Source organism: Pelecanus crispus, chromosome Z (genome assembly GCF_030463565.1).
Source record: "Pelecanus crispus isolate bPelCri1 chromosome Z, bPelCri1.pri, whole genome shotgun sequence".
Classification (NCBI taxonomy): domain Eukaryota; kingdom Metazoa; phylum Chordata; class Aves; order Pelecaniformes; family Pelecanidae; genus Pelecanus; species Pelecanus crispus.
The window spans coordinates 86,129,371-86,154,098 of record NC_134676.1 but is presented as its reverse complement, the minus strand read 5'-3'; the positions used below and the strand labels follow the sequence as shown (position 1 = coordinate 86,154,098).

The 24,728-nt window shown below is 48.8% G+C and overlaps 1 protein-coding gene across 1 annotated transcript; it reads left to right on the top strand.

Annotated features, from left to right (window-relative positions):
- Positions 1–207: 207 nt before the first annotated feature.
- On the top strand, positions 208–23,923 carry FRMPD1 (FERM and PDZ domain containing 1). Its single transcript, XM_075726890.1, has 15 exons — positions 208–308; positions 1,111–1,268; positions 3,369–3,471; positions 3,872–3,917; positions 6,452–6,559; positions 10,701–10,796; positions 13,091–13,216; positions 14,356–14,475; positions 14,786–14,922; positions 16,152–16,278; positions 16,675–16,770; positions 18,015–18,197; positions 18,648–18,795; positions 19,493–20,308; positions 21,582–23,923. The coding sequence occupies exons 1-15, from the start codon at positions 208–210 to the stop codon at positions 23,921–23,923; spliced, it is 4,707 nt and encodes a 1,568-aa protein (XP_075583005.1).
- Positions 23,924–24,728: the final 805 nt, after the last annotated feature.

Sequence of the window (24,728 nt, the reverse complement as noted above, 5' to 3'; positions counted from 1 at the left end):
GGGAGATTGGATGGACAGGAAGAAGCACAGTAATGGTTACAGATGTTAACATCCTCTGTTAAATCACATAGTCTTCCCAAGGTGTCAATGGATCTCTTTTTTACGAAAGAGTTGTAAATTGGTGTTGGTAACTCTGAACAGTGTCTAGAAGATTTTCTCAATCTTTTATCATTCTGTTTTCCTGTGATTTCTGTCACTTTCAGGTAAATGGAAGATTTGGAGACTAACTTAATCCAGACACGCAAAGCATGTAGAATAGAGCAAATGGTGGCAAAATGGCTTCATCGCTCTCGGGATGGTGCATCCAGGTAAACATCGTTTTTGTGAAAGGAATATCTTTTGATCACCTTTGATCAGAGACAGCACAAGCTTGTTCCCAACAAACAGGGGCAGCCACAGGTTGCAGATGTTACTCATTGTTTCGGTTGTTCTTGGGAAATATGCATACAGTAGTTGCTAGAAAAAACAGTGGTTTTAAGCATCCTCCTTGGTTTCCAGGCACAGATGTTCCTGCTTTCACCCATTCAGGTTTTGCGAGCCATATCTGCAGAAATACAATACTGCTCAATGTGAAATGTGCTTTTCTTAAAGATGGGGTTGTACTTTTCTTTGTGTCTTGCCATTGGCCCATGTTTTTAGGGCAAGACTGTGTTGCATTTACAAGGGATCCTGGCCTACAGCTGCGTTACTTTCCTAAGGTCTGTGAATCAAAATTAAACTGGGCTGGATCCTGGCAGAAGCAGAGAGCTGTAAATTCTCTCACTGCCTTGCTGGGTGAAGGTGTTGCTGTGATATGTGGAGGTCAGGGGCTTGGTGCGGGGCACACCTGGAGTTCTCCCTCCATGTGACCACTGGGCTGGGGTGGCTGAAAGAGTTGTGGTTATAACCAGCTGGTGCCATTGGTCTGATGTCTTCAGCTTTCTGCGGAGCCTGGGGGATCGCTGCTGGCCTGCACAGTGCAGAGCCACCCGTGGGTACCCAGAGAAGTGCTGGCCTCTGTGTACTGGTGCAGCCCGCTGAAAGTGGGAGTGTGTATATGTGTGTGGATCTATGCCCCTTTGATAAAGTATCTTCCGACTATGTTTTAATCATTGGCTTCTTGTCTCACAGGGGCAGAGTGTCTGTGACAGACAGCACCAGTGATGGCAGTGGCCAGCCTGCCAGCCGTGTCAAACTTACTGTCACAGTATACAAAGATTTGGTCCTCCATCACTATGGCTTTGAGATTTGTCCAAACCTTCCTCTTACGATTGCATCTGTCACTGCAGGTAAACACCGTTTCCTTCTCCCTACAATCACAGGTGTGAGAAGACTGAACTGTCCCAGATGGTCTTAGTGATAAACTCTTGCCAGGTATTTATGAGTTTCTCAGGTACCTCTGGTTGGCATGTGATCCTTGAGTACTGAGAGCAAAAGCCTGTGTGCCTATGGTGTGCAGAGTGCTTGAACATCTACCTGATTCTGCTGGCATGGAAGAAATATAAGCCAATGGCAGCTTCACTGCTAGTCCTTCGCCTGCATTCAGACACAGCTGACCTTCAGGGATGCAAAGAGCTGCTTCAAGGCAAAGTTCTTTCTGGTATTATATCTGAAATGCAAAGGAAGTATTTAATCAAATCTTAGAGTTCTTATTCTGCAGTGGCCCCAGTGATCTGTTGTTGAAAACTGCTAGTTACGGGCAGCCCAGGTGAAATTCTTCTTAAGTCAAGCAGATCAACTCTTCCAGTTATAAAAGAGAGGGATATAATTCTGCTTTTCATGTTGCCTGGGGTTTTGAATCAAAGGCTGTGAATCTGTTTTTTCTTTACCTTTTATTTTTGTAATGGGTGCACAAAAATGCCTGCTTTTTACCTGTCGGTGTGAGTGTGACAGCCAGAGAAAGACTATGCCTGAGCCGGGCAGGTGGGTGCTGTGGGAAGGGTGGCTGGAAGGCTGGCCTAGGCTCTGCCTCTGGCTGCCCACGTGGGCTGTGGCAATCCCCCATCTGCTGGGGGGAAAAGCCTAAGTGCTTTTGTGGGATGTTTAGCCAGGAAACATGAAATTGCTACTCTACCCTTAATTGGTTTAGTGGTGAACTTGGTAATGTTAGGTTAATGGTTGGACTGGATGATCTTAAAGGTCTTTTCCAACCTAAACGATTTGATGATTCTATAAAGGCACTACAGTATGGTTGCTGTCCTTTCATAGTGCTTTTGAGTGAAATAGTCTCTTTATGCCTCTTCCCACATGAAACGTGGCTAAATTAGCTAAGAGTCTTGGGGCCTAAGAAGTGGGGAAGGAGGTTTTCTGTTACACTTTTTTGCTAATCAGAAAGAATCAACATTTTATTAATACTCAGGCAGAAAGAAACCTGTCCTTTTAAGTCCTGTCCTTTGCTGTGGGAGCCCATGGCTAATGTGTGTTTAATTCCAAATTATTGTCCTTGTGTTTTGCCTTTCGTGTATGCTACCTGACGCTGGGGTCTCCCTGAAGGACAGGTGGCAGGTGCTAGGTGGGTTTGTGGGCAAACCTATCTAGCAGAGAAATTCAGTAGTGTGCCTCGGCCAGCAGCCTGGCTGTGGTGGAGCTGGGGGTGCATGCATGTTCCTCCTTCTCAGACCAGAGGTCCACCTGCTCCTTCGCCCCTTGGATCCTGCGGCTGCTACTTTCCTGGAAAGCTCAGCTCAGAAACCATCTTTTTTCTTGCTGTGGGTCCTCCCAGCAGACAGCACAGTTAAGGAGACCTCCTCTGCGTTCTCCTGAGTTGCAGAGGGGAGTCACCATGCTGGGAATCCAGCCCACATCTCCCGGGGGGTGCTGCTGCACCTTGTTCTGCATGGCGGCGTGCTGCGAGCGCCGAACCCTGGCCTGCGCGCCGTAGTGGTCAGCCGCTGGGACACAGCCAGCAGGGCCAGGCCAGGGTGCAGACCCTGCAGAGAGCGAGCCCTGTGCTGCGGCGGCTGCCCAGGCCCCCGGCAGCCTCTCTGGGCCCAGGGCTCGCAGGCGGGCGAAGGGCAAGGAGGTGCTGCTGCTGCTCGCCAGTCCCGTGGTTTGCCAAGAGCCTGTGAGCCCTTCTGCTGCACCCTGGGCAGGTGGTGTCTCAGGACTGCGTGGTGGGCTGTGACAAAGGAAAAGACATGTGCAAGAGTGATTTTCTGTGGTGGAGGGGCAGCTCGTGGGGCCAGAGGACAGCCCAGGTGAGGCAGCATGGACACGGGCAGCGGTACACCATCTGGCATCAGGGTCCGGTGTCCTTTGGCCCCTTTTTATTTTGCCGTCCAGAGGCAGGTGGGTGCCAGATGGGAAGAGGAGCTTGCAGTCAGCGTCCCCAGTGGGAGGAGGTCTGCCGGTGTGCCGCTGTTGTGACTGACTGTGCGGGTTGCCCACAGGGAGCACCGCCGAAGGGAAGCTGCAGCCGGGTGACCAGCTCCTGCTGATAAACTCTACCGCGGTGGACGACGTGTCTGTCGAGCGAGCGGCTGACATCATCAGGTGTGGTCCCGCATGGCCTGTGGGGATGAGGTGGCAGAGGGCTGAGAGGTGCGGGGACCGGGTCTCACCGAGGGTTGCAAAGGTGCACGGGCTGTGTGGGGCCAGCCCCCCCCGCCGAGCAGCACCTGGCCGCCTCCCGGGGTGCTGCGCTCGCTGGGGGACTGCCCCACAGGGACGAGTCCGCCCTGGGGCTGAAGGGCGCAGCAGCCCAGGAGAGGGGGTTCCCCCGCTTTCCTGTACCGTGGCCGTGCTTGGTGGGCTGCACCGTGCCTGGCTGAGAGCCTTCCCTCGGGGTGGGGGGCAGAGGAGCCAGAGGCCTCGGTGACGCTGTCTGCCGCGGTACTGGGGAGGAAGGCGCAGGCAGCTGCTGACCCTCGCTGACTGCATGTCTCTGTTACAGGGAGGCCGGTGACGAGCTCCTCCTAACCGTCCTGCGCTGCACGTCGGTAAATGGCCTTTCTTCAGCACTCTCAGCACTCCCAGCGGCACTGCCCCAGATGGCCCATGGCCGGCGGTGCAGCTGGCAGGGAAGGTGGGGCGGCTGGGGCTGGCACGCAGGACGCAAGGGCCCGACTGAAGCCATGAGGGAGCTGCGAGGGTCCTCTGCTTTCACGCATGCCCTTTGAGGAGGTTTTGGGGAGAATCGGTGGTAACTCCTCACAGCTCCCCTGGGTGCAGGGCCAGGGCGGGCTGCAGAGCCTGTCACACAGAGAGGCTTGCTGAGCGGTTTGAGCCCGTGGTCCCTGGAGCTGGAGGCTTGCTCCATCAGGAGCTGTGAAGGCCCAGTGGGCTCCACAGAGGCCAGGAGGCCACAACGACTAGGATGCAGAAGGTCTCCTCAGCAAGCTGTGGCCAGCCCACCAAGAACAGCCTGCAGTGCTCCCCATGTGCTGGGGCTGTCTGGGCCATGGGGACCCCCTGGACACGAAAGGCAGATGCAGAGGCTGCAGGCCCAGCATCCGCCCCAGATGCTCCTTGGAAGCTCTTGAGGTTTTCCTTCCTGAGTGCTGGAAGAATTTGTCCCTTTTTCTCTAGGCTCTGTCTGGTTAAGGGCTGGGACCTGGGTGTGGATCATACTCTGGCAATAGAAGCAAAGCTTTAGTACGAAACTTTGGTGTTGATTGCCCATTTCTGTAGCATAAAATTCCCCAGAGGGCATGTACTGCTGCCACGATGTGTTTATCCACATGGATTTCAATGTGTGTAAAAGCTGAGCTGCAAAGCAAGGACAAAATTGGGTTTGTGTGCTTTTTGGCTTCTTGTGATGTATGAAAGTGGCCTGAGGGGGATTTCCCCCCCGACCCTGCCCCAGAAAGCATTTTGGGAGTGTTTTTTGTTTGTGTGGAGGTTTTTTAATTCTGATTTATTCTTAGAAAGAAGAATGATGGTTCCTTCAGAAGAGTTGCTAAAGCTCTCAGGCTTAAGATCATGAGGTTTCTTGGCCATTCAGTAAAGGTACATTAGAGAGAAAATCTCTTAAATACATTTCTCCTGCCCGAAGTTTCCCAGGTCTTGGCATTCAACGGATGCGCACAAAGCCAAAGTAATGAGAAAAACTTTAAGCAAACCCACTGAATAGTGGCTTCCCTCTTTTGTTAACCTGATCTCCCTTGCCTAGTACGTTGGTTGTCAGTCTTACCAGTGCTTGATTTTGCTCCGGAGATCAAGGAAAAAATGAGAGTTAGTTATGCAAGACCTGAATGCCTGCCAAAAGGGGGAAAACGCAATGGCTTTTCAGAGAGAAAAGGATTTGGAAAACTCTTCACAGGGTTTGGAACACCCTTCACAGGCCTTCATGCATTGTTGAGAAGCAAATGGGGCACGAACCCATTTTTGTTTTTTCCTTTGCAGGTCACTTTAAGGACACCTCCAAATACAGCCAAGGCTGATCTTGGGTTTGGGGTTGGCTCTTGCCCCACTCTGAAGGCAGCTGTGCTTAGAGCTGAGAGGTAACGCCTCCCATCGATGGATACCAGACCCTCTGCCGGGGCTGCTCTGGCCACACTAGAAGGGATGTGGGAGGCCTTGGCCCTCCTCTGGGTAGCTGTGGGGCATGGTGCTCTCTGTACAGCCTGACAGACTCTGGAAGGGCTTGCTGGCCAGGCACAGAGACTCCTGCCTGCCTCCCTTCCTCCGTCCTGGCCAAATGGCCTTGGGGCAAGATGGGGCTCTGGCAGGTTGGGAGGCACCTGCACCTCTGGCAAGAGTGTAGGAATTGCTCTACCTCAAAGTTGTCTGGGAGGATACTGAGGGATACTGCCTCTGTTCTTCTTAGGGAATCCTGTGCTTTACAAGAGCTGGACATTTGGGCACAAGAACTCAGTGGTTCCTAGGCTCATGTGGTGTCTTGTGAGCTTAGTAGGCCCCTGACACGGTGAAAGCATGGTTATGTGACAACAGTGCAATGAAGTCAAGTTGGCTTTTTAGCCTTGGGCAGTTTTCTTAAACATTTGCAATATGAGAGTATGCTCTAGAAACCCCAGCTGAGCTGGGAAATGCTGCATACATGGCTGTGTTCTTGTGATACAAGGAGGTTTTGTCTATCACTGCAAGGCACTCTGCATGTGTTGGTTTATGGTGCTGTGTAGCCCCACTGCAAGCCAGCTGTTGTTAGATTAACAGTAATTCTGCAGGATCCTGGCTTCATTGCAGGAGTCGGGGAGATGCCTAAACACAGTAACTGGTTAACATGCAGTGAAATTAGGAGTGTGTACAGCATATGTTGCACGTGTGTCCACTTGTTGGACAGCTGGGTTTGGGTTCAGAAGGCAGCAACCGCCCAGATACATCAAAAAGGCCTGTAGGAAGCCTGGAGGCTGTGGGACTCCTAATGACACCTGGTCCTGTAAGTGTGAGGCAGTGTGGTGTGAGCAGCTTCATCATGGGCTGTGATCGCACCCTTGCAGGTACTGTGGGCCTCTGCCTCTCGTACATAACTGCAACAGGCCGAGCTGCCAACCGAGTGCTGTTGTTTTTTCAGGGTGGGCCTAAGTCATCGTTTCTTACTGCAGAGAAGAGGGCAAGGCTAAAAACAAACCCAGTGAAAGTACGGTTTGCAGAGGAAGTGCTGGTGAATGGACACACACAGGTCAGTGGGGAATGGCTGCAGCTGGGTGCCATGGGCACTGCATGCTGGGAAGAAATGGGTCACTCCTGCGGACAGATGCCGGGCTGGGTTAGCGTGCACAGGACCTACAGAGTGGCTGCACCCTCACTGTGCTAGCCTGCCCTGGGTATGCATCTGGTCCCAACTTGTTTCCTAGGCTCACTGGTGACTGGGGGGAAGCGCTGGCATCTCCAGGGGGTTTTATCTTTGATTTGCTTACTTAGACTAACAGAAAATCCCTGCATGTACTATTTCTGTCCTTTTACTATCAGGTAAACTTTAAACCAGCATTACACAGCTGTGGGATGTAGTAGTCATCTCTTGAGGTGCTAATCTCTCCGTAGTAAACCTAGACTGAAGTTTGGGCACGACAGATCCTAACCCTAAAGATGAGAGGTGAATCTGACTGTCCATGCCATGTTTATTTGCTGCCAAAGTAGCTGAGGTATCTCTTCCTGGTCTTCAGCAGTGTTCAGGTAGGATTGTGTTCAGAGAGTTTGGTACTGGTGACTTTGCTGGTAAATTTGACATATGTTCTCTAGCTGATAGGGTGACAGCTTGTCGTGTTTCATATCCTTGCAGAGGGTTTCCACAGAGCTTTCACAGCTGCCTCCATAATAGACCGTCTATAAACTGAGCCAATCTGTTCTTACATGAAACAAGATCACGTCTCACTGGAGGAATGCTGCAAATTTATCACAGGGTTTCTAGAACTGATAACAAATGAGTTGGATAGGTATGGGTCTGGCTGTAGTAGAAAAGGACAAGCAGTGAGAACACTTGTAGCTTCCTTGATGTGAGAACAGCTCTTACATGTTTCCTTTTTCTTTCTGTGTAACTTAATAAGCTCAACGTGGTTGGGATGGACTGGGGTGAGTTGGGAGTCTTTAACTCTGTTGAGTTTTCCTTTTTCCCTTTGGAATGAAAAATTTCAGTGGTCAAAATCCCCCACTCCTGTTTCTTACTTGTTAGTGCTGTTTGGTGGTTCAGGTCTGACCAGATCTGGCTTCTTTGCACTTTACAGTGATGATCAGCCAGCCACTAGGCCCTCTTCTTTTTCTCTTCGAGGCTCTGTCTTGTTTCCCATCTCTGGTGGCAGGGAGCTCTCCTGACCCAGCTCAGGCAGAGCCTTCCCTGTGGTAGGTGTTTCCTCTTCTCCCCCTGCACCAGGGCAGAGGTGCAGCCAGAGATGCCATGGATATCACCAGCCTATTTGACAGGCACAGTGCAAATGCTTTGGCAACTGTGTCTGACTCCAGGCATGTCGGGACTCCTTCTCCTTCTCTGGCCTGTTCTTCAGAGCAGGAGGGGGTCAGGTATGACTCCTGGCATGTTTGCCAGTAAGTCTCTCTAGACTCTGGGATCCTTTCCTTCCTGCCAAGTTGTTCCCAGATGTGCTGGAGCTGCTGCAAGGCTCTTCTCTGCTCTACCTAGGGCTGTCTTCACATCCCTCAGATCTTAATGATGGGTCTGTCGAGGATCCTGCCTGAGCATTACGGCAGCTGGGCCGCCCTTCCTGACATAGAAGCCAGGCGCTGGACCCCTGATGTGGTTGGGGGACATGACACACAGGCCACAGAGCTCAGAAGGCAAGGAATAGGGAAGAGGAGGGTGTGCTCTGGAAGTGGTCTCAGGCAGAGATGACTGAGAGGCCTTGGGCAAGGCTGGTTGTAGGATACAGCCAGACCGGAAAATGCCAGCAGTCTGTGCTTTTTCTTATAGTTCACACTAGCATCTGCTTGGGAGCTTCCATGGAGCTGTTTCAGTCAGAGGTTGGGCACTGGTGTTGCAGTGCCTGGAGGTCTCAGATCTGTGCCATTCACTTACTGATTGCAAGGTAGGTCTTGAGGAGCCCGAAGAAGGCACTTCCAGAGGGAACGCTGTACTCTGTACTTCCTACAAAGCCTCTATCAGTTTTCTCCTGAGCTAAGTTAATCGTACCTTTGCAAGTACAGAGGAGGGACGCAATCAATATATAGTTTGCCATTCATTTAATGAGAACATAAAGGTAAGAGAAATTCATTCGGGTGTTGGGGTCCCACTGGTGTTAGTTTCCCTTTTCACCAGTTGGATATGGACCCTGTTTTGAACAGTAAAATATTAGCACAAATGAAGAGTAAATAAATTTGTTGCATATTTATGAGTTCTTTCTGGAAAAACAGTATTCACCATAGACAGCAGCTACTCTGCTTGGGTGTTTTAGAACTACTCTCCTTTCAGCAGACTGATGTATTAAGACAGCCAAAATGGGTATTATGGCCCTGAAAAACTGCAAAGCCTCCTGTTTCCGTAAATATACTACTCTTGTCATCTTAACGGAGCATTGCTAAATGGTCTCTGTGGCAACTGGAAGGAACCCAGAGGCTGCCTTCTGCAGTTGAAACCTGAAACTCCAGTTTGGGAACATAAATTGTTAATAAGCCTCAAAGCTATCCAGCCTCCATTTTCTGTTGTGAACCTATTACGTATTTCCATATAACTGAATGATATGCAAGAGACAGGTCCCTCAGGATCCTCAGGTCAGCATCAGTCAGTGTATTATCAGAAGCTGTGGGCTTAGCTGTAGCATGGAGTAAATCAACCTTGTACCAGACAAAACAGGAGGGGTACAGCTGCTTAAGCCATAGCAGAAGCTTTCACAGTTAATTCTTAGCAGTCTACTAGAGCCTGCACAAAAGGAGAGAAATCCCATCTGGGTGTTCTGGCCAGCTAATTGGATCTGACCAGGAGAGTGGTGATATTTAATTTGTGTAAGAATTTCTGTGTGGATTTCACATTCTGCTGTGTGCTGTCTGTTCAAGGCCCCATTCATACAGTACCCTGCAGCTGCAGGAGCTACCAGACAAAATGTGCAGTTGGTGTGAACCAGCATCACTTTTCTGAAACTGATGGAGGACCCAAAGCCTGTCAAAGATGTGATGTGTTTGTGCTACTTAGCACGAAGGAGTTAGAGCTTAGGCTCAGCAATAGTGGCAATGTTCACTATTTTTTCTCAGTGATGACTGTAGGCAGCTTGAACCCCACAAAACAGGGAGGGGAGGAACAAGGAACAAGATTCAGAAGTGGTTTATGTTTGTTCTGGTAGTACTTCCAGGCGATATAGGCTCTCTGTCAAGAGGGACCAAGGTTGTGAGATTTATAAGGTGTTGCATGGCAAATGAAACATAGGAAAGATCATCTTAGAAATGCCATTCTCAACCTTGAGACTGTCATGACAAGTAGATGAACTCTTTAAGATTGGAGGAACATGCTGGTCCAAAAACATAAGAAAGATATGCTGAATGGGAAGTCCAAGGGTGGAGGAGTAAACCTTCTCAGCACTGAACAACAAGAAGAGTAAGGCTGAAAACAAGAGGGAAGGTGCAAATGGGTTCTACTAAAGCAGTAAGATGGAAGGCTGAAAGGTGTAGCTCTAGACAGCCCGAGAAGGAGAGAGGCCAAGTTCCCAGACCCTTCTCGGGGCACCCAGTGGAGTTGCTTTTGCTGTGGGAGTCATTGCCTTGTCTAATGCATTTGAGACATATCTGGTGAAAACTCTGGTGACATCATCTTGTGTTTGGGAAGCCCCAGAGTCACAAATCTTAGTGGAATGCTCAATAAAAATACCACTGCGTGTTTAGCTGAATCTGACAGCCTTCCCGTGGTGTGCAAGATCTATTCATGGTAGCATGGAGGGTTTGGGTAGCTCCTGAGTTGAAGTCAAGACTGCTGCCAGTGGGAGAGTGGCAGTGTGGGGGTTAGTGCTGGCTGCTGCCCGGTAATGGGAAGATGTCTTTTCTGGGACACATCACTGCTTCTCCGGTAATGAGCAGGGAGGATGGCTCTCAGCTTTCAGGATCTGCCAGATCTTCCTGCGCCATGTGGGAACTGAACAGTGGGCATATCTGGGCCATGTGCAGCTATTGCACTGGCTGGAGTTTTACGGTAAAGACATTTATTACGCTCTCTTTCCCTTGTTCTGTGCCAGAAGCATAATCAGGGAATAAAGCTCGGTGGCATGCAAGAAGACTGCAAAAGCAGAGAAAGATACTAATTTATACCAGGATGTGCTGTGTCAGGCAGAGCAGCCTGGTGCTCGGAGGGCTAACGGCCAAGGATTAGTGCTGTTGCTTTTGTTCTGCAGGGGAATTCTCTTCTTTGTATGCCCAATGTTCTCAAGGTATACTTGGAAAATGGACAGACGAAGGCTTTCAGGTTTGAGACGAGCACTACTGTGAAGGTAATGATGCTTGTTTGCCTGTCTCTGTTCCCACCACGTGAATTAAATCCAGTAGCAAAAGTGCATGCAGTGGGACTTGCAACCTCTTGGTTGTATTGGCCAGCTAGTGGGAGTAGGATTGCTGGCTGATGCTGAGCATGCTGGATTTTCCATGCTGTTCCTGCAGGGGAGGCATTGCTTTGGTTTACCTCTGTTTTCTTCTCAGCAACCAGTTTTCACAGAACTTGCAGGAACTTGGCTATGAGACCACTACAGCTTTGTGAAGTGTGATTGAAGTTGGGCAAGAGTACAGGTGGGTGGGGGACTGGAAAATCAGCAGCTGTCCGCACAAACATTGCTTTCCTTGGAAACCACATGGTAGAATACAGAGGAGGTTGTTTAATATAGCAGTGGTGCATCCCTGAGAGGGACAACAAGTCTCCTGGCTTGGGACCTGGACATTGGAGTGCAGGTTTGGCTATCATGTGAACTCAGCAAGTGCAGATGTGGCAGTTGTTACTTAAAGTGCTTGTCCATGTTCCAGCCTCATTTCTGCACTGGTACAAACATTCCCCTGTGGGGACATGAAAGCTGATTAACCCCTTGAGATGGAAAAGCAGTACCACCTCCCTAGGATCAGTTGTGCTTGGAGGCATTATAGACAAGTTACCATCATTCTCTTCAAAACACAAGATGCTGCTTTCCAGAACCATTAATCTAGCACTTTCCATAATTGCCGTGTTTAGACATAGGCTTACAAACTTTAACTTCTTCTAGCCTGATCTTTAGAGTTGCTCAGTGTTTAGGTTGGAGTTAATAAGATTTGCCTGTGCACAGTGGTTGGAGGCCATAATTTCTTTAAAGGATATATGATGTCCTGCAGCAGTTACTGTGGAAAAGATGCACGATGGACAGACATTCTGGAGTTACTAGGCTGAAAGAATGTTAAGGGGAAAAGCAAGGAGATTTTATTTATAATGCACTGAAAACGTTTCTCAAAAAGGAGGAGTTAATTGTCTGGTTCATCCAAACTTCACAAAACTGTTGTAGTCTCTCATGCAAGTAAGTCTCTGCAAGTCTTGTGACTTGCAGGGTGGAGAAAAAGAAAACAATGAAATAAAGCAAGGACCTGGAACAAATTTTTCCCTACTGGAGTTGAGTGCAACCCTCACCAGCATCCTCACAGAAACACTCAAATGGGTAAAATGCTTCCTAAGTTAGGTGTTTTCAAAAGTTCCTCTGCTGTTTGAGAGATTCTTGCTTAAAACTGAGATGAGTAAAACATTTATGCTTACCTCAAGAGCCTTGAGTGAGTCAAAGGAGTTCTTTTTCAATTTGCACTCAGTCAAGCCTTCTGTAATGTTTTCTGTTTGCCAAAAATAAACCTAGTTATTTCCATGACACTAAGTATTCCAACAGAATTCTCCGTGCAACTAAAACACCAGTTTCAGTCAAATTAGGTAAGATTTTTACAATTATGCTCTCAAATTCTTGTTTATTGGTGGGGAGAAGTGTTTTTCACCAGTTCTTTGTAGTTTCTTCAAAAAGTCTGGTAGAGTTCTAGAAAGCTAGAATGGTTAACAGCAAACATTTGGATCAAGGGTGACAGAAGATGCTCAACACCACCATAAAAACTGTAAGGCCAAAACTTTCAGCATGAAGCAGCCCAGGACATGTAACTCTAGGAAATGGATTTGATGCCTACTATACCTTGAAGTTTGCATCTTACTGCACTCTTACCACAGCAAGCTGCAGTTTCCCTGCCCTGTCCTCCTTTTATCTGTGCTTCCCCTGCAGTTCCCTTGACTCCCTTCCTTACCAACTGGCTGGCATTGGTGGATATGGGTGGCTCTGACCACTGTCCTGCCGACTGCCTGGCTGGCATATTCTTTGTTGCGCAGACATTCAGCTGGGATAGCACAGCAGCTAACTGCCAAGCTTGTGCTTGGTGTCCCAAAGAGGTTGCCATCTCCTGTACCTCCACTTCTGATGAACTTGCAGGCTTTCTCTGACCTTGACACCTCTGTCATTTGTTTAGGTCAATGTGTTCAGAAGCTGTCAGTGAAGAGGGAAAGGCAGTATATCATATAGGCACTGTTTTCCTGTGAAATGGCACTAAAAATTTCCCTCTGTGTTGCAGCACCAAGCATGTTCTTGACTGCAGAGAATTTTGTTTCTGGCCACTGCCATTTCAGTGCTGTCCCACACAGCTGCCAGCCACAGGCTGGAATCATCCACATTCATGTGGTGTGCTAGCAGTGCTCAGCAACTGTGTCTGAATTCTATTTGACCGTCTGTGTGTCTTCCCTTCCCAGGATATTGTTCTTACCTTGAAGAAGAAGCTCTCCATCCGGAGCATCGCACACTTTGCCCTTGCTCTGGAGGAGCAGTACCACGTGGCAAAGATCCACCTTCTGCATGAGGATGAGCTCATCGAGCAGGTGAGTAGAGCCCCTCGCATACCCCCACAGCCGTGTTGGAGCGGGGGCACCGGCACCAATGAATTGTGGCCAGCGAGGTGCAGAGAGAGCTCAGCTCTGCAGGTGTCACAAGAGGGAGTGAGCTTGACCCCATCTCCAGAGGTGCTGTCCTCTTCTCTCTGCCTGTTGCATGTGTTACCACTGCATTAACCAGAACCCTTGGAGAAATGGCACTTTCAGAAGCATCTTGCTCTGTTTAGAGAGCCCACAGAGCAAAACCCATGGGCTGGCATTGCTTGGACCGTGTAGAGCAGTTGGGGATGACCATGCTTTGTGCCACCTGTCAGGTAGACCCATCTACAGAGGACTATTTGAGACAGTCTTAAAATAGCTGTGTACCCAGCTATTTACAGTTCCCTAGGTAGAGTTAACCCAGCCAGGTGCCACTTTGATTAAATTCTAAATCAAAAGTTTGTGTCCTGCAAACATGAGGTTAGCTCTGTTAGTAATTCTGTTGCTCTGCTAGTAATTCTGGGCTAATCTAATTTGTGAGAATGTGCCTTCTTGGGAGTCTCCTCCCCATGCTGTTTACTTTGTTGGTTGGTGATGCAGAGAGGTTCAGTAGCTAACACTAACCACTGAGCACGTGTGCCTCAGAATTTCTGCTTTGTTTTGGTTGGTGAGCGTATATGGGATTTGCCCAGAATAAAATATGCTAATGTATAACCCTGGGGTCTTAACATTGTATTGACATTATGATGATGATCCAAGTGTCTGTTTAGGGCTGCTGTATCTTATGACTGAACTTAAAAGCAGAGGAGCTTGCCCCTTCCTCTGTCATTATCATATGGCCTTGAAGCCTCTGTCCTGGTTCTACTGCAAGTATATGAGATCAATGGATATTTAATGAAGTTTTGCTGTCAAAGGACTTCCAAGCTACCAGAGAGAGAAGCAAAAACTGGAAAAAGAATTGAAGATAAAATTACAAACACTAGCAATGTCTCCTTGTATTTGCTAAGGACAATGGCTAATCTGCCATCCTGCTTGCCAGTAGCTTTAAATGATTTCTTTGAGCTCATACAAGCCAGAGGCTTACTGTGCATTTATGAAGGGAGGGACTACAGCAGTACCTGTGGCATGATGCTGTTTGTCTGTTGCAGGTCGTCCAAAAAAGAGAATCTCATGACTACCGGTGCCTCTTCAGAGTTTGCTTTGTCCCAAAGGATCCCTTAGACCTCCTGCATGAAGACCCAGTTGCCTTCGAATATCTTTACCTGCAGGTGAAATCAAGGCATTCCATGGTTCAGGATCTCTTCTCATCCAGTTCTCATTTCTGCTTTAAACCAAAACATACTTCAGGCCAGTTCAGTTATATGAATGTGAAATGCAGAGCACTTAAGAACAGAGCATTTGGATTCAACTTGCCTTAAATTCTTGAATCAACTTAATACGCTTGGCTTTTTAACAGAATGAGATTGAAATGAGCTGCGTGGCTCCCTTTATTTGATGCACAGTAGTCATATTAGAGGCCCTATCCTGACTTGTTCTTGAGCTCCCATCATCATGCTAACTCAGCTCTGTTTGTTCCAGAGCTGCAGCGATGTGCTTCAGGAAAGGTTTGCTGTGGAAATGAAATGCAGTGTGGCATTACGTCTGGCTGCTCTGCACATACAGGAGAGGATCTATGCTTGTGCTCAGCCACAGAAAGTATCCTTGAAATACATTGAGTAAGTTCCCAAATTTCTGTGTTATGTTGTGACTAAGCCTGGCAAAAGAAGGCACCAACTAAAAGTGGCATCAGTTCTATATTTGCCCAGTGTTTAGCTCTGGATAGAAGACTGTCTGATCCAGAGACTCCAGTCTCTTAGTTGTGCCAGTCATTTTAGGGCAAGGTGGCTTCACAAGCTTCCCTGTCTTTAACCTGCTGAGCTGCTTGAATAACATGGACAGTATGACATCTGGGCATGTCCCTAAGCAGATGGAGATTCTGATCTGTAGCTAGAGCAGGGACATGAAGTTGCAAATCTCTCACATAGTTACGGTTACCCAGGCTGCTCCTGCCAGTGTACTAAGATTTGCATGCTGTAGTTGAGAGAGAGGATAATCATCAACTTTGCACAACCAGTACTTTAAATCTCTTCATCCACCAGAACTATATCAGAAATATCTAATTTCAGTATAAGTGATAGGTCTTGTGAAGTAACGGGATCTGGAAAAAAAAAATGAAAAATTCACAAGCAGCAGGTGTGCTGTGCTGCATGTCAGTGCTGTTAGACCACACTTGCCCTAAAGAACAACCCTGCTTTAAGAACTTGTGATGGACCAATCATTAAATAACAGACATTTGTGTGGTAACTGCACCACTGAGCCTCCGCCAGCCCATGCAAGCACCGCTGATTCCTTGCATATGGCCAGACATGCCCAACCATGTGCAGTGAGTGAGAAGCGACTACAGACAACCACAGCATTCTTAGTTCCTAGATATTTAATGTTTGGGCTGAATAAACTCTTCAGCAGAACAGATGGCCCACATTTTTGGATCTAGGGAACTGGAGATGTTAAAATGTAATAATCTTGTAACCAAAGTAAAGTGAATGTAAAGACAATCTTCATCCTCTGGGTGGCAAGGACAGATTGGGACCATTATGCTGACTAAGCTTGTAGATTGTCTTCTGTATAACCATGGAAAAACAGGCATTCTGCGTGAAAGCGCGTGTTCCTCCAACCCCATCTGCTGACGCAGTAGCAGATACACATAGAAGTGAATTTGAGTGAGGGAGCCATGTTGCATGAGCTGTCCGGACATCTTACAGCACCCTAAGGCTTAGTACATCCTAGACTGGTGTGGTGCCTTTGCCCTTCCTTGCCTCTGGCCAGTGGCCCTTTTGCACATTCCTGTGTTGCTGGGGACAGGACAGCTGGGACCCACTTTGCTCCCTTCCCATCTTTCCGGCAGGAGGGACTGGGGAATCGAAAACTTCATCTCACCAACTTTGCTTCGAAACATGAGTGGGAAGGACATCAAGAAAGCCATCGGCTACCACATGAAGCGGAATCAGGTGCTACTGGACCCTCGGCAGAAGGTAGTGTGCATCCCCTGGGTTCAAGGTCCTCCCAGGATGCCGGCAGCATCTCTCAGGGCCAAAGAGGCAATGTCTTTCCTCTGTAGGTCTCCTCTCTAAGGGACCACTCAGGGCTTTTCCCCTATTTTTGCTCTTGTAACTTCCTCTGCTGCACACGCACCCTAACTTCCCTGCATAGTGTGTCCTGTTGCAGTTTGCTTGTGTGTTGCCAGGTGGCAAATGTGGTAATGTGGAATGGTCCTGTACAGATCTATTGCCGATCAAGACCATGCTAGATGTGTTGGTCAAATACTAAGTCCTGTATGAAAAAAAAAATCTTCTAGCCTACAGGCTACCTGTCAAACCTTATTCGTCTGTCATGTTTCTAAACAGTATTTCTTCTCTTGCAAAACGAAGCATATGCTCGCAGCAGTCCAAGTGCGCCTGAGCTACCTGCAAATACTAGGAGACCTGAAGATGTACAATGGGAAGATCTTTAATGCCACCCTGATGGTACGAGTGCTGTTTATTTATGTAATTGGGTTTTGGCATACTGTCTTATTGCCTTGCTTTGTACATCTCTTATGGCAGTGTACTTGGACAATAACTGCAAAGATAGGGCACAGGAAGCAGTTTTAACCCTTTTTCTTCACCAGTGGATAAGATCATGACTTAACCAAAGCAAACCCTATCTAAAGCAGAAATGTTTAAATATTTTTCTAAACAGGTTGTTGATGTGAGACTACCAGCCTCTGAGTCTCCTTCCCTGTCTTTGCTTTGATGCTCGTAGAAAATGTAACACTAACTCTGGTGATGCTGTTTCAGCCAGCTCCAGTCATACCACTTTTCCCTGTCCTGGGACATCATGATAAACGTTGGTAAGGGACTCTGCTAGGGTAACTTGGCATAGTTCCATTGAAGTGAATAACATACCATCCTACAAAATAATTATGCGTATTTTTCTAATTGAAAGTTGTGACTCTTCAGATGAGCTCTGTCTAGATTTTGTATGTCATGAAGTACTTCAGAGATCTGAGGGAGGGTTCAAAAACTCTTGAAAAGATATTGGCCATGCTTCAACCTTACTGTAAAAAAGAACAGTGCTCTTTTCACAAGAGGTTTCTTGGGTTTTTTTTTGCCTGTCCCCACTTGGTTCTGTACTGAACTGTGAATCACAAGCTGTTTTGTACAGAGAGCTGAGCAGTGTAGGTAGGCCTGTACCAGAGGAGGACCTTACTTATGGGCTGCAGTAATGCCTAGGTTTACACTTGTGCGCAAATTGAAATATTTCTGCCAAATTATATGGGTGTTAATTAGTTTTTTTAAGTGTCTGATCCTAACAGAAAGTGTTGACATTTCTTCCAAAACCAAAAAAGCCTTCCTGAAGTTTCTAGCCAGCTCCAGTAGGTCTCGCTAGGTCCACCTGGCGCAGCCTGCCAGGTGACACTTCTGGTGGCAACCTGCTGCTGACCACCTCTTTGGATCTGCTAGATGGCTGGTGCATCTCTGGGGCCACCTGTCTTGGGGGCACAGGGAAACTGGCGGTCCCCAAGCCAGAGAAGAGAACAGCCGGCAGCAGGTGACCTGAAAGCCTGTAAGTAATGAGGGGCTCCCTTTGCAGCTGGTTACAGCCCAGTTGTAGAGTCCAGTGTTAAAAGATACCACACAAGATTGGGTGGCTGAGGAGTCCCTGCCCAGCACAAGTGAATGGGTTCCTGCTCAGATTTTGGCTACAGATTTAACCTCTCCCCCTACAGCTACAGGACAGAGAATCATACGTTGCCTTGCTGGTGGGTGCCAAGTATGGGGTGAGCCAGATTATCAATAATAAGCTCAACATCATAACAAGTCTGGCAGAGTTTGCAAACATCAGCAGGGTGGAGCTTACAGAGGACTCTGAAAAAGTGAGCATGGTGAAAATCTACCTGCAGGATCTGAAGGTAAGCGGTGCTTTCATGATGGCCAGCATGTAGCTGTGTCAGGGCCAGAGAACAAGGCAGGGGGGGGTCATTCACACCATCTATTCTTTTCAAAATCTGACATTTAGCTGATGGTGTCATCAGCACAAAAGGCTTAGAACAGACTCAGAAGGGAAAGCTTGTAGGAAGAATACAAAATGTCTGAAGAAAAGTGATTTTTCCTGCTGTCCTCCATCGGTGAGACATACCAAAGAAACAAAATGCAAGAAAAACAATTTCTCTTATTTCTCTGTGCCTCATGCAAAACCAGACTGCTCTGCAATGATGGTGGTATGGGAGAGGGGGAACGTCTTTTCAGTGTGTAGCATGTTCCTGCAGATTGTCGTAGAAGCACTATTTGTCTATTCTAACATTTTTTTTTACTGTTTTCTGTGCCCCCCCCCCCCCGCAAAAAAAAAAAAAAAAAAAAAGCTGCTGACTCTGCTGCTGGAATCAAACAGTGCAAAAGATCTTGTCTGCCTCATCATTGGCTATTACAGACTGTTCGTGGATGCAAATGTCTCCATATTTACCTGGGGAGAGAAAAAACAGCAACTGCACCGTGTCTCAGCAGAAGAAGGTTTAAAGAAAGACCAACCTTTTTTTCCAAAGGATGGGGAGGAAGTGGGTGGATCCTTCAGCATTAGAGGTGTTATTCCCTCCTGGGAATAGCATCATGCTAGAAGAGTAGCCCAGGGGTGTGCAGTAGCATCTGCAAATTAATAAGACAGATGGTACAGGCAATGCCAGGTTTCCATCAGCCCAAGACATGTTGGGCAGGAGAAGAGCAGCAGTAATTGTTAGCTTTTCTCAAGAAGTGAAGGCTGAGTGCCTGCCATTGAAATGGCAAACTTGTCACTGAGCACTTGTGCTCCTTTACCAACCTCCTGACAACTTTCCCTCTGCTGGCCTACCTTGGCCAGGAGAGAGAGGATCTGTTTGCCATGCTGTCCTGTCCCTTGTCAGGTTAACTCCAGCCTCACAGGGGTTGCAGACTGAGGCTTTAGGCAGCAAGTTAGCTGGCTGCTCTTCTGTAGCTCCCTCTGGTACTGCTCTGCAGTAAAACCAGGCAAAGCAGGCAGGAGGGACCAAGCCTCCACTGACAGGTTATGGCCGTGCAGGTCAGATTGCATCTTCACCTTGTTTGCTGGTGAGCAAGTGAGGGCAAAGCTGTCTGGGCTTTGAGTCCCTGCTGTGCAGACAAGTTCATAACCTTTGGCTGGCTGTTCCTCCTTGCCACTGCAAAGGACAGGCTGATAGATGTGTTTAAATCCCAGGGTACGAATCTCGAACCTGCAGTGACTCTGAAGACTCCTGGGAGCTGAATTCCTCCTCAGAGCATTGCTCAGACACTCCTATCACATACAGCAGCACCCATCCTGTGTGCAACGAGGAGGAGCTGGGAGAGCTCCACAGCCTGGAAAAGGACAGTACAAGGCCCCAACCTGGAGGGAGTGACCAATGCAATGGGGGTGACAATGCAACAGACAGCACATCCGAGGCTTCAGATTCAGCCAACACTGAGAGCCGAGGGTTTAAGACAAGTGGCTCCAGTGACTCTATGGATGCACTGGAGGAAGATGAGTTGGAAGCTTGCTCTTCCTCCAAGTCGGAGTTCTTCCACTTTTACACACCAACAGTGCAGGAGATGAGCAGCTCAGACATGAGTTTGTTCCCCATTCATGCTGCAGGAGGCTCCGGCAGGGCAGAAACCAGAGACTACTACTGTTTCTTGCAGGTACCACGTGCAGAAGAGTCTGGGTGTGAAGACAGCCCCTCTGAGCAGAGAGGGGAAAACATTGGTGCATCTGTGCTGGAGACCAAGCTGTCTGAGAAAAACACCACAGGCTATTACAGCCTGTGCTATAGCATATCCCCTGCAGGCAGCATGGAGAGGAGCAACATCAGTTCCATCCCTCAAAGAAGTCCTTGGAAAAATGGGTCTGCCCAGGAAGGGGCACCATGTGGAGTAGAGCGGATGGCAGAGGCAAGCAACCTAATTTTGGATCCACCCACAGGCTTTGGTGACACCAGCTCTGAGGAAGAGTTCTATGATGCTGCAGACAGGCTCAGCCCTCCGGATGCCCTGGCAGGTAAACCCTCATCCCCTCACTGCAGGTCACCTTCCTTCCACCCCCTGAGCTAGGGTGTTGCCTGTTTCCCATGTCAGTCTTCCTGGAGGGATCATCTTTCAGCTCTTTATAGTTTTCCCAAGATTTTTGAAGGACCTTTGAACACCCATTCTTCATAAGCCACTCTTCAGCAGAAATACAGTGGATGTGCACGCAGGGGTCAGAGCTGCAACTTTGCAGGGAGATTTGTCATCACATCCAAGCACTGGATGCCAGAAAAAGTCAGTTTTCAAATGAGTTTGGCATTCTGGAAAGTCCCCAGGTTTCTGCAGGAATTCCAGAATACTGATGTATGGCTCTGCCTGATCCTGAAGCTAACATGCTGCATGAGTAAGTTAGTGTGCATCCTTCTATGTAGGCTGAATCTTTGGTAATGAAAAGAGTGATGAGTCCCAGAAACAACACAGAAAAGATGTGTGTCCTTGCACTGACAGCAAGCTTTATGGCAAATACTTGCACTGTTAGGCAGTACCTTCACTCTGCTATCTTCCTTTGAGCTGAGGAGAGCTAAAAGCTGTAAAACATTGTTCCCTGCACCCAAAAGATCAAAACCAGTTTTTGGGTCAGGCGCGTGTTACATAACTGGGTCAAGGAGTCCTGTGGCTGAGCAGCTCCCTGGTAGCTTTTTTTCAGAAAGGAGATTCTTGTTTCTGAAATAATCAGCTCTTTCAGCATTAACTGAACTTCTTAGGAATTTGTTTTGTGTAGTTAGAACAATTTTGGCTTTTGCATTCATGCACAGTAATAATACCATGTTCGGGCACAAAACTGTAATCTCTGGAAATTTTTATCATCTAAATAGCCAGGCTGGGAATTTCTGATAATGTTTCTATTCAATGTTAATAAATCTACAGGTGTAGGCAGTGCTCTCTAGCTGCTGCTAATATCACCAAATTTAACTCAAGAATTATAGCTGTACCTGCTGTCAGATCAGTGACTCCAGTAAACAAGGAGTTTACAAATCTAGCGCCCTTCATCACTAATCCTGGACTTCAGTCTTGATAGCCACAGGCCCAGACTTTTTATTTTTCTTGGATCATAGCTGATTCCAGGTAGGTGCTTGATCGTAACATGAGACAGTTTCCTTTGGCACTGGGGAGCCAGGCTTTGTGGCCAAACATTTATGTCTGCAATTGCAGGACCTGTGTTAAGAGCTTTTTGGCCCTTTGCGTAGATGCATGGATATTCTGCTGCCTGGGGCTATTTCCTGACTTGCATGTTTTTTTCTTGCCAGCAGGCTACAGTATGACGTGCTGGGAGGGTACAGACAACTCCTCCTGCATCCTAAAGAAAGCAAGGTGTTACAGCTTGGGGGAAAACCAGATGACAAGGCAGACAGCAAGGGAGAAACACAGAAAGGAGAAGGAGCTGACATACGCCAAGAGCCTGAGGAAGAGGAGATCTTTCCTGAAAACTAATTACACCTCGCAGGTCACTTTCCCGTTGGCTTTGCCAGGCTCTCTGCAGAGCTGCTGCTCTTGGCCACCCACCCCACCACACCTTGCTCAGCCCCTGGCTCCACCCTCCTCAGAGAACAGCAAGAAAGATGCAGAACTGGGACTTCCTGCTGCCACCCAGGCCCAGAGAGATACTGCTAGTACAAACCCATCCTCTGACCTGATGGAAATGGAACCTGACACCATGGAAACAAAATCAGTGACTGACTCGGTGGTTTCTTCCATTTCAGCTGTTCGCCTGCAGGGTGACCAGCACAGGGAGGAGAGTGCAGGCATTGCCATGCATGTGGATGGTGGCCTCCAACCTGCAAATGCTGTACGTCCACCTTTCCTGTCCCTGGAGGAAGCTGTGCCCCTTCCTGGGGGACAAAGCAGGGCTGCCCAGGAAAGTTCCTCCATGAAGACAAATACTAGGTGGCCGAGTGAGCAGAGCTGTGTGGCCACTGGAGGCTGGCTGGCCCGAGTGACACTGGAAGAGGTGGGTGAGGCAATGGCAGCCCAGCACAAGGCTGGTGATGCACACCCATTCCTGAGCCAAGAGGTGACTTGCCCTGCTAATGAACACACACTGCCACCATCAGCTCATGGCCCCAGCGTGGCCTCTCTCCATGCGGTGGCCCAGGACCAGGAACTGCTCCTCACTGCTGGGAGGGAAGCAGCGTGTGAAGAGCCTGTCCCAGCTCCCTGTGAAGAAAGACAAGCTAATTGTGACAGCTGTGCTGAAAACAGCAGTGACAGTGCCCTGTCACAGGCAAAAAGCAGACAAGTGATAAACAAGGAGGCCTTACAGAAAGTGCACAATAAAAATCACGTGGGTTTTCCAGATGCAACTCAGCTCTTAACAGATTGCAGCAGCACTTCAGGGGTTATAACTCGCCTCTCCTGGCTCTCATCTGGAGTGAGGACAGACCTCATATCACCCAGCCCATCTCAGGAAAGGGTAGATATCCCACTGGAGCTTTTGGCCTCCCAGAAGACTAGTGGGTGCTTGGGGGCTGATGCTGTCAGAAGGGAGATGCAAACATCCCCAGCTGGACCGCCCTTTGAGAAAGAGTTGGTAAGCAGCCAGGGGCTGGATGAAGGAGAGCCCAGAAAAGACACAGGAAATGTGGCTCAGAAACAGCCACGGACTGTTCAGACTCCTTTTCCCAGAGAACAGGCTACTGAGGTGGGGAAAGACTCTCCTCCATCTCTAGGGCTTTCCATCTCCTCAGGCCCAATTCCATTGGGCTCATTGGAGAAAAGAGCAGGAGACCATGGGACTCCAAAACACTCCTTCCTCTGCTTTAACCACAAGAAGGATGAGCAGACTCCTCCTGACCCCATCATGAGCAGGTCCTTGGGGTTTTCCACGATGAATAAGACATCTCCGCCACAGCTTGAGATGGACAAGTGCAGCTGTCAGCTGTCCTATATCAGCTGCTTCCACAGGCCTGATGACAATGGGGAACATGAAACCACCATCCCCATGTGCAGCATGTTGCTGGGGCCCCTCACCACCCCACCATCCAGCAGCCGCAGTCTTCCTGGGACCCCTGTGGGCAGTTACCCAGTCTCTATTGCTAGGGACATGGCATGGTGGGATCCTCATGTCCAAGCCCTCAGCCAGCTGAAGGACCAAGCACGGATGAGCCCTGCAGATTTCTCCTGCTTCCTAGCCTACACCACAGAGCTTCAGGAGGTTGTGGGGAAGCTCTCTGGGAACCAAGCAACCCACCTGCAAGATCAATGTGCAGAGCAGGGTGCTGAGAGCAAGGGTGCCCTTGGCTTAGCCTCCCGGGACCTGCTGTCCAGTTGCCAAGAGCTCCTGAAAACAGAGCAGCCCCTCAAAGAGCTGCAGGGTACGCTGAGGGTGACATTCGACCACCTGGTTCAGCTGGCAGTGGCCTGCTTCCAGGTGACACACTGCCAGCTGTGCAGGCAGAGGCAGCAGGAGCTCGGGGCCGCGCTTGTGGATGTGGTGGGCACCTACCACCAGCTTGTGCAGGCTGTTCACCAGCAGCTTTGCAGGCAAGGTTGCCCAGATCTGGGTGCCAAGCTCCTCGCCCGCCAACACACGGCCCTTACAGCTGCCATGTTTTGTCTCCTGCAGCAGTTCAGGGTACCCCCGTTGTTGTGATGGGGCTGTTCAGTGGCACATGGGTGCACTGGGTAGGGAAGAGCCCAGCCATGTTCCCTCTGTCCACTACCAGGCTCTCCCCCACGGGATGTTTAGCCCCACAGCTCGAGAATGGTCACAGAAGGATGTGTCCATGCATATCAGCTAAGCTCCACCAAGAGCCGCTCTGTCTGGGGGGTGGTCATGGGGCAGGGCATACGGCCCTCCAGCCTAGTTTTGTGTAATTCTGTGTACACAATCCGTATGTAATATGCAAACTTGTAGGGTACTGCAGTGGCTTATGTATCTTGCCTGAGGCTTGTCCCTCACCTCCCACAGGTCTTGAAGGTGGCCAGTCTCAAGGTGGTGTCTTAGCCACCTTCTGTCGCCTGTGAAGGAAGGCAGGGGCCTTTTGGCCTGCCCTTCCTCCTGCTTCTTACTCTGCAGGCAGACTGTGAAGTAGAGTGATGTCAAATCCCACCCTGGCCCAATGTGAAGGAACCCAGGCTTCTTTGTCCCCCTTCTGTGGCTGAGGCTGTGTCTGGACTTGTACTGGAAACCTCTTTGGGAACAAAGCTATGTTTCATTTAATTGCTTTTCCTTGCAAGGGCTGAAGAGAGGGTTGTCCCAGGCGAGGGAGACACCATCATATGCTGCTCTTCTGATAAGTTTATGTGTGTCAGCCAGCTCTTCTGTTTGCTGATGCTTGAGAAAGTCCCTGATTAATCACCCATGCTACTTATGGATCCACATCTTCCAGAAGGAACGAGTATGCCCTAAGACTGAAATGCCACTTTCACAGCTGCGGAGATGATCCATTATGCTG

Coding starts and splice junctions, on each gene's coding strand:
- FRMPD1 (XM_075726890.1), top strand. CDS start 208: ATGGAAGATTTGGAGACTAACTTAATCCAGACACGCAAAGCATGTAGA. Junction 13,217..14,355: donor AGGATGAGCTCATCGAGCAG/GTGAGTAGAGCC, acceptor TGTCTGTTGCAG/GTCGTCCAAAAAAGAGAATC. Junction 16,279..16,674: donor TACTGGACCCTCGGCAGAAG/GTAGTGTGCATC, acceptor TGCAAAACGAAG/CATATGCTCGCAGCAGTCCA.